The 8,236-nt window shown below is 54.6% G+C and overlaps 1 protein-coding gene across 1 annotated transcript; it reads right to left on the reverse strand.

Moving 5' to 3' along the window:
• Positions 1–2,886: 2,886 nt before the first annotated feature.
• On the reverse strand, positions 2,887–8,236 carry COMMD7 (COMM domain containing 7). Its single transcript, XM_027895046.1, has 9 exons — positions 8,098–8,236; positions 6,888–6,941; positions 6,703–6,805; positions 5,073–5,129; positions 4,956–4,993; positions 4,300–4,390; positions 4,127–4,176; positions 3,594–3,642; positions 2,887–3,278 (listed from the first exon to the last, which is right to left on the reverse strand). Exons 1-9 carry the CDS (start codon positions 8,179–8,181, stop codon positions 3,202–3,204), a joined length of 603 nt encoding a protein of 200 aa, XP_027750847.1. The 5' UTR covers positions 8,182–8,236; the 3' UTR covers positions 2,887–3,201.

The following is an 8,236-nucleotide window of genomic DNA, read 5'->3' on the forward strand; positions in this document are numbered from 1 at the left end:
CACCCTGTTTTGCGAAGGGGAAAGCTGGGACAGGGGTACAGACCAAGCTGAAAACCCTCAGCATGGAGTGGCTCCCGGCGAGGTCTGTGAAATCCAGGAGGTCCCATGGGAGCTCTGCATTCCCACATGACCTGCTCAAGGTCAGGCAGAGCCCTGGTTCCTTCCTTCCCTGCCAGCCCATGGGCTCACAGGCAGGAGCAGAGTCCATGTCTGCTCTGCTCCCTCTGAGCACGGGGAGGGCGGTGGGCGCTGCTGAGGCTTTTGTTCTTGGGGTTTGGAGGGCTCCTTCTCACGTGAAGGGAGCGGCCTTGGCATTTCCAGCGGGGAGAAAATGTTGCATCCAAAAACATCCCAGTTTCCCTGGCCATTAGCATCTGACACAGCTGAGAATCACAACAGCCTTGAATCCTGGAATTCCCCATGCTGGGAATCGACAGACCCTGTGTCTGCTGCTCTGCTGTGGCTGGTGGGGGGTGGCAGGGATCAGTGGAGGGAATGCCTGGGAGCACGGGCCCTCCACTGCAACCTGGCTGCTGGGGCCACTCTGCCCTCTCCCACAAGCTCAGAAGAGACTGCCTGGCACCTTGAGGTGACCCCTGAGGTGGCAGATTCTCCACTGCAACGAATGGGGCTGCAGAGGCATCTGAGCACACAGGGGGGTGTCAGCATGGCCGAGCTGCCCCTGCCCCGCCGCAGCCCCACGCTCGGGGCCGCGCCGCAGCCGGGAGGGCCCACGTGTTCTCACGCAGCAGGAGCCGGGCTAGGGATGGGGGTGCTGAGGAAACGGGCCGGGAGAGCCCTTGGGGAGGCAAACGGCTGCAGGAGTACGGTTAGCTGCACCCCAGGCTGGTGAGGGGCCCCTGTTTCCCCTGCGCCCGCTGTCCCGCCGAGATTAGCTCTCGGCTGGCTGGGCTTGACGGGCAGGCGGAAGGGGCCGCGTGCGCGAGCACCGCGGGGCCGCCCGGAAACCCGGGCAAAGCGGGCACCACGGCGGCTCCTTCCCTCCCTCCCGCTGCGCCTCGGTCTCTGCTCAGCCCTCCCCGTGGCTGTGCCCGCTGCCTGCCGGCTCTTGGCACGGGGGGCATTCGCCATCACGCCGCTGTGCTGGCGGCGGAGCCTGCAGTGAGCTGTGCAGCAGAGGCATGGCTGCCGTGCCGTTCCCCAGCGCCCCGCTTGCTCTTGGATGGCCTGATCGGGAGGGCCACGCAGCTCCCCCGTGGTTGGCATCACCCTGTGCCGTGGGAGCCAGCTCCCCCCTACACCCTTTCCCCACGGGGCTGCCAGCTCGGCTCACGCACGGCCAAGTGCGTGGGATGAAAGGGCGCTGCCGGGTCCCCGGGAGTGCTGGTGGCAGCGGGAAGGTCACGCTGCGCCGCACATGCCGCCCATCAGAGCTGCCCGTGGGGACAGCGGGGCAGCGCGGAGGTGACCCCTGCGCTCGGGGTCAGCGGGCCGCGGCGTGCGTCAGCCCCGAGCGGCTTAATCCCAACCGGGCAGGGGGAGGAGCGCGGGGGGGGGACGGCGGATTCCTGACCCACAACTGAGCCTGGCATCTCCTCCGCCACGGCCCACCTCCCGCCGTAACCGGATAGGGCTGAGCGGTGCCGCCCTGGCACCGGGAGGGCGAGGAGGAATAATGGGGACGGGCAGCAGAAAAACACGAAGAAAAAAAGAAGTCTTGAGGACTGCTGCTTCTTCCTGTGAAATAGCTTTTCCTGCCCCCCAAAAAGGAGATGGGAGTATCTTGCAAGAACATTATTGCAGAAGTGTTTTGTTTGTTTTTTTTTTTTTAATTTTTACAGTAATCATGTGGCAAAGCTCAAAGTGCTTGTGACTGGCCTGATATGCCGGGAAAAAGAATAAATCCCATACCTGGGATTGCCAGCAGGACTCCCCATTTCCCAAACACACGGCTCAGCCTGTGGCCCACTGTGGGTGCCCGTCACTCCCACAGCACCGCAGGAAATGCGATGCAGGGACACGCCGGGTTTGCTGCAGCTGAAAACCCGCGGGTGAAGCTGCGAGTTGCAGGCAGTTTTGTGATGCTTTTCTCCCAGGAACGGTCTGTTTGGGATGGGTTCAACTGGAAGCAGCTGCAGGCTCACAGCAGACTCGCAGGACGCCGCAGGACAGAGAATCCCTTCAGGTGGAGGCTGCAAACAGTGAGTTTCTTACTGGGATCTCCCCTGGTGATGTGATTTATTCCCTCCACTGCCACTGTTGAGTGTGCCAGGAACACAGAGGTGCCTCGGGACATCCCGGAGGTGGAAGGAGCTGTAAGAGGAGCTTCATTCAGCCTTGTGCCATGGGAGGAGGCTTCAGCCAGCTCAGGCTGCTGGACTACTCAAACAGTTCAGACGTGGGAGAAATCTTGGTGACTATAACATCACCCACTGCCCCAGCTCGGGTCTGGGCACCCCTCTGCTTCCTGATGAAGAGCTCATCCTCACCCTCAGACAACTGAAGACTTGAGCTAATGGTACTTCATGGGGTTTGGACATATGTCCACCGGGAAACGGGCTGGATCTGACTGTGCACTGTCACACAAGCTGCAGATTAAAGAGCAGCACATCCAAACGAGATTTATCTAGTCACCCCCCCGAGATGTCTTCCTTCTGTGCACAGAGGCAGATGTTTGGTTGTTTAAGATTTAAAACCATCTACCACTGAGATACTTTTCCATAATGAGGCACGATTGGGAAGGAGCTAATCAACGTGTTTCTAAATAGGAGAGAAGGGAGAGGCTTGAAGGGAGCATGAAGTGACTCAACATGTTAGATGCTCTCCTTGCTTCCCCTGTCCTCCCTGCTTAATTCTTCTAAGTTTGAAAATTATTTTAACTCCTGTTTCTCTTTTTCTTACAAAAATCAAAATCCGATACAAAGAGCAGGATGGGAATGAGTTTATTTCTTTGCTATTTTAGTGCAAGTATCCACATATTTCTGACCACAATTTCTTATAATAGTATATATAAAAAAAAGAGATGTATGGACTTGTAGGTGCTTTGAAAAAGCTGAAACTTTGCCAGAGTTTCAAGTTGTGAAGGATTGATGGGTCCTGCTGGGCCATGACATTGCTGCTCACTGCACAGCTTGTCTTCTCTTATCAGGGTGTGAGCGTCAGCTGGGAAAGAGCAGATCTGCAGGCCCACGAGGAGGAATTAAACATCCTGGACAGATGTCGGCTCAGGTCTGTGCAGTTTCAGCTGAAGCTTTCCAGGCTGGTTTTGACCCGTTCCATTTCATGTAGAAAACTGTAGAACTGGGGCAAAGTTAACTCTGCAGGGGGAAAAAAAAAAAAAAAAGAGCCGTCTTAGATTTCAGATTGCACTTCCAACGTTGGCAAAGCCACTCCAGTGCTACAAACGGAGCAACTCATGTTCACTTAAGCTGGGCAGAATCAGCCACCTTGACTCCCAGCAGCTGGTTCCTTACACTAGCTGGGTTGGGATCTCCCAGCAGCACTCCACACTTGGGAATCATTTACTTCCCTCCTCTGCTGTTCTGCTCTGACAGAGCAGAAGTCACACCCGGGGCCCCAAAGAGCCACGCAGCTTTCCCAGGCCTCCTTCCTTGCCCAGAATGTTAACTCACCGACATACACGTTTTCCAACTGGCTCCCTTTTTTAACCACCAGCTTCAGCTTGGGGGAAGGAAAAACAGAGGTATTTTAGTTCAGAGACCTGTATGTGAGCACCAGGAGAAGGAGTCTGCTGTGAGTTTCAGACTGCTGCAAGCACACACGTCTTTGATGGGCTTTTCAAGAAGTGTCACTGTAGGAACAGATTCCCTGGGCATTGGGAGGATCTCTGGAAGTCCTTGATCCCATTCTCCCTCCCTCCCCAAGATAGCCTGAACTCTGCTCGAGTGAGGTTTCTGAACAGCTTTTCAGAGTGGGCCACACCTCTGTGATACCTCATGTCTTCAGAGGAGAAGCAAACAGCAGCGTGCCCTGCTCTCTGCTGGCAGAGGCACTTGGAGACTGAGGCAGATTCAGTCACAGAGCCTGTTCCTATGAGACTCAGCTTCCCTCCCCTTCCCCTCACAGCCAGCACTTCCCACGTGCCTGGTTGGAGCTTGTTCCTTAACTGCACTACAACCTGAACTCTCTGATGTGGGAGATTTACCTGTAAGAAGATACTTCCCACTTTTTCCAGCTCACTGCTCCCAGCAGTCACTGTGAGTCAGAAAGAAGAGAAGGCAGATAATCTGTTAGTTAAATGGTGAAATAAAAAGTTATTTAGCTGAGAGCTGCTGATGGGTTTCCCGACCCACTCAGTTTATGCTGTAGATCTACTACCTCCAAACTTCCACTCCATATCTATCAGCTGGTTAATCATCAGCGTCTGACCCACAGCCAGGCGTGTTAGGGTGGGGGAATTCACCTTCCACTGCAAGAGCAAAAGACACACCAGCAATCAATTCAGAGAGGTCTCTGTTTGTACCTGAAACTTCAACAAGAGTCAGAACCGAGGCAGAGGACAGCAGAAGCCCAGAGTGAAGGGAGAACTAACGTGGGCGGGAGGGCTTTTAGAGGTGTTTGAGGCCTGCTAGGATTTCCATCTGCCTTGTCCCTGCTGTAAATGAAACTCACTGGTTTTGTTTTAAAGCTGGTTCAGTGTAACAATATCTGTGCAAAAAGCCATGTGTTCATGTAACTGCATGACCTCGGGGCTCGAAGCATGGGAAGCACGAAAACATCACAGGAAAGCCACACAGCAGTGCAGGAACTGTGACACTGATGAGGGAGAGGCCACGGCAAATGAGAGGAATCATCAGACAAACTGCTCCTTATTAGTTCTTTGGGGATCTTCACTTCACAATCCTGAGCTGGTTTTTGAAGAAAATACCCAAAGTGCTGACATGTCTCAGGAGCACAGCGGGGTTTTATGAGTTCCCACTCAGAGACTGACATTTTGTTAGCTTAGAAACGAGCAAAAATATATGAATACCTACCTGTTCTGCAAAATAACTGGCCTTCTCTTCACTGAGGCCTGTGGGAGAGACCATATGAGATTACTGTATGTGATAAATATTAATTATCTTTTATTTTGTGAAAGTCAGGTGACCTACCTAGAGCAATAAAATCAGCTTTGACTTGTTCAGAAGACAAATTCCTCTTCAGGGCACCTGAATAAACAACACAAAGAAGAAAAATCACTTTTATTGAGTCAAACCAATCTTTACCGAGTCAAACAGGGGCAGGGACGGGGCCTGGCGATGGAAAGCCTCTGTTCCTAGGCTGTGTTTTGAAGCAAACCACAGCTCCTCAGAGATCGGAAACCCAGTCGTGCCTGCCGGTATCTTTGCAGATGCCCAGTGCTTTAAAAGTCCGGGCTCTGGGAGTGCCTGGGAGAGGGCGAGATCCCATTGCAGGTATCCATGGGAACAGCTGCGGCGGTTGTGTTTTGAAGCTGCTGCTTTCTCTCCTGTAGCCGCTTTGCTTGTTAAAGGAGAACTGTTAAGGCTGGCGGGCTACTAATTTGACCTACCTGCTGTGTTTGGGATGATGGGTGTGAACGTGTGCGTATAACACTTTCCCCCGCTGCGCCTTTCCCCTTTGTTCTGGGGCACAGGCAGCTCAGGGACCTTTACAAGGATTCTGCTCTCTGAAGCCAAGAGCAGGAATCTCATAAATTCAAGGAGACTGCCAGCCCCACGTGGCTTTCCGGCTGTGCAGCAGAGAGGCAGAGTTATCTGCTGTGATCCCTTCTGATACTGTCCGTGGCATTCCAGAGGTAAGGAAAAGTTACAAAGGGCATTGAAGCCAGAGCACGAGAGCAGGAACCATGAGATGAGGGCACCAAGGCCAGAACTGGGACGGGAGAAAGTGCCGATTCTGCATTAAATCCCCCTGGGACAGTTGTAGGAAAGGAAATTATTTATTTCTACGCCCGAATAGGAAAAATGGCTTGAAGTAGCAGAACGAGTTTAGAACAAATTCAGAAAACAGTCGTGCTCAGCATCAGGGCTGTGAAGGAAGCTACAGGGAGCCCAGGGCTGAAGTGTAATAGCAAGGGACTATTAATAACAGGAAGGATCAATGGGATGACTGTGCCTTGGAGTGTTTGATGCATTACCATGTCAAACGGCAGCCACAACATCACAATAATCTCATAAAGTGCTGGAGTCTGGGGTATTCCAGGGGAATCCCCCCAAACCTCTTCCCCACTGCTTATGAATGAGAAAGTGGTGGACACATCAACTGTTTCTCTAAAACAAGACTACAAGGTCAGATGTCTCCTTCACATGGCCTAGAACTACACCAGTCCCCAGCCCACTCCAAACGAGTGTACACTGTCTTATCTGTCTCCAACAGCACTTGTCCTTGGAGGAATTACAGTACTGGGTCAGCTGAGTGGAAATTCCTGCAGACACTCGGTGCTAACAGGAGGCTGCCCTGGTCTGGCAAAGGGATTTACAGGTACAGGTTAAACCAAGCACTGTCACAGTGTTGTGCTGCATTTAATGCACAGGCATTTAAGGGAGTGTAGTTAAGCCTGTGAAATGTGTGTGCAGGCAGGGCATAAAGAATACAAAGAGTCAACAAACAGGCTAAGTTTTGATTCTCAAGTCCTAAGTGCTGTATTAGCTACCATTAACACTTATTGTGCCCCCGCAGTTCTGAGACACACTTTAGCAGCATGCAGGAATGGATGGGACAGTTTGGCCTCAGGGCAGCATATGCAAATGCATCACTTACCGTTGGGTACCAGAAGAATACTTTTGACAATGTTTTTCAGGGGGCCCAAGCTGATTTTATTCATGGTGGCAAAGTCTGAGAGCTGAGCCAGAAACCTTTCTACCTGTTCAAGAAAAAGAGCAGTGACACAATCTTTTTTTTCTGGCCAGAGCTGCACTCATATACCTCTGGAGCTCTTGCCTTACCTCCTTGGGCTCTGTCAGAAAGCGGAAGAGCACTTCAGTCAGCGCTGAGAATTGCTGTGCAGAAACAGGACAGTGTTAGAGCTGGGCATCAGCCACCCAGTACCTCACCACCCCATCACCACCACCACGATCCAGCTCCACCTGCCTCCAGCACGTTGGTCCCAGAGCTGGACCTCCCGTGCTGATGAAGCGGCCCTGTCCCTGGCATTCTGCGATGCCTGTGGATGGGATCTGCTCATGGATGCTTTTCAGAGCCTCTCCAAGGGTCTGTGCAGCTGGCACTGCGCAGGGCTTTTGTGACTTGTGGCTAATCGGAAGCTGCTGTTCTATCTTGTGCAGTCCAAAAACTGCGAGTGGGAGAAGCTGTGAACATCTACCCTCATGTTCCACAAACCCCATGGGGTAACCAGACAAACTCGGGAAAGGAAGAGAACTGGTTAAGGGTCTATTTGCTGCCTTCAGCTTTCTGAGGGTGCAGCTGGCAGGGCTGGAGAGGCTGCCTGTGTGGCAGAGCACCACCAGCACCCTCCTCTGATGGCAGCAGCATCAGCCATGACCTTCTGGGTATGGCTGGCTGCTGCTGCAGTGGCTCCTCCCGCCCTGCCCTCATCCTCAGCCATGTAACGGGCATGGTACTGGGCTGATATCCTCGGTTCTGGGCAAGCTGGGCTGGAAAAGTGTCAGCGCTTCCACAGCTTCAGCCCACGCAGAACCAACTGCTCAGCCTCAAAAGCACCCCCAGTCTGTCAGTGATCTGGGAGCATCGGCCTGGGGCAGGAAGCGTGGGGTGGGATTTTGGGTGGGAATCACAACCCGAACACTGTGTGGTCGCACCAGTGCTGAACAGGCCCCCCCCTTCCCTGCCCGCCGGGCACGATCTGAGCCCTCCACCAGGAGCTCCGCCGGTGTCCCTGCCCACGGCAGGAACGAGATGGTCTTTAAGGTCCCTTCCGGGGATTGCAAGGGAACCTCCAGAACGGCCCAGCCATTCCGGGATCCCACGAACACCCCGCAAACAGCTCTGGGTGCGCGGGGCTGTCCGGGGCCACCACCGGGTGGGGCCCGCGGGGATCTCCGGGCCCGGTACCGGCGGCGCTCCGGGGCTGCGGTGCCGGCCGGGTCCCGCTTTCCCTGCGGCCGGTCCCGCCCTGCCCGGCCCCGGAGCCGCCCCCGCCGCCCGCCCGTGCCCGCACCGCCCGTGCCGGCGCACCTGGGCGCTGAGCTGGTTGAGGTTGTGCATGTCGCCGCTCACCGCCTCCGGCACCGGGTCGCGGGTGAAGTTGAGCAGCCCCATGGTGGTGGTGGCGGTGGTGGCGGCGGCGGGGCCGGGCCGGGCCGGGCCGAGCGGG

This window comes from Empidonax traillii, unplaced genomic scaffold, assembly GCF_003031625.1.
Source record: "Empidonax traillii isolate 1590-97213 ecotype Southwest subspecies unplaced genomic scaffold, ASM303162v1 scaffold448:size1359114, whole genome shotgun sequence".
NCBI classification, from domain to species: Eukaryota; Metazoa; Chordata; class Aves; order Passeriformes; family Tyrannidae; genus Empidonax; species Empidonax traillii.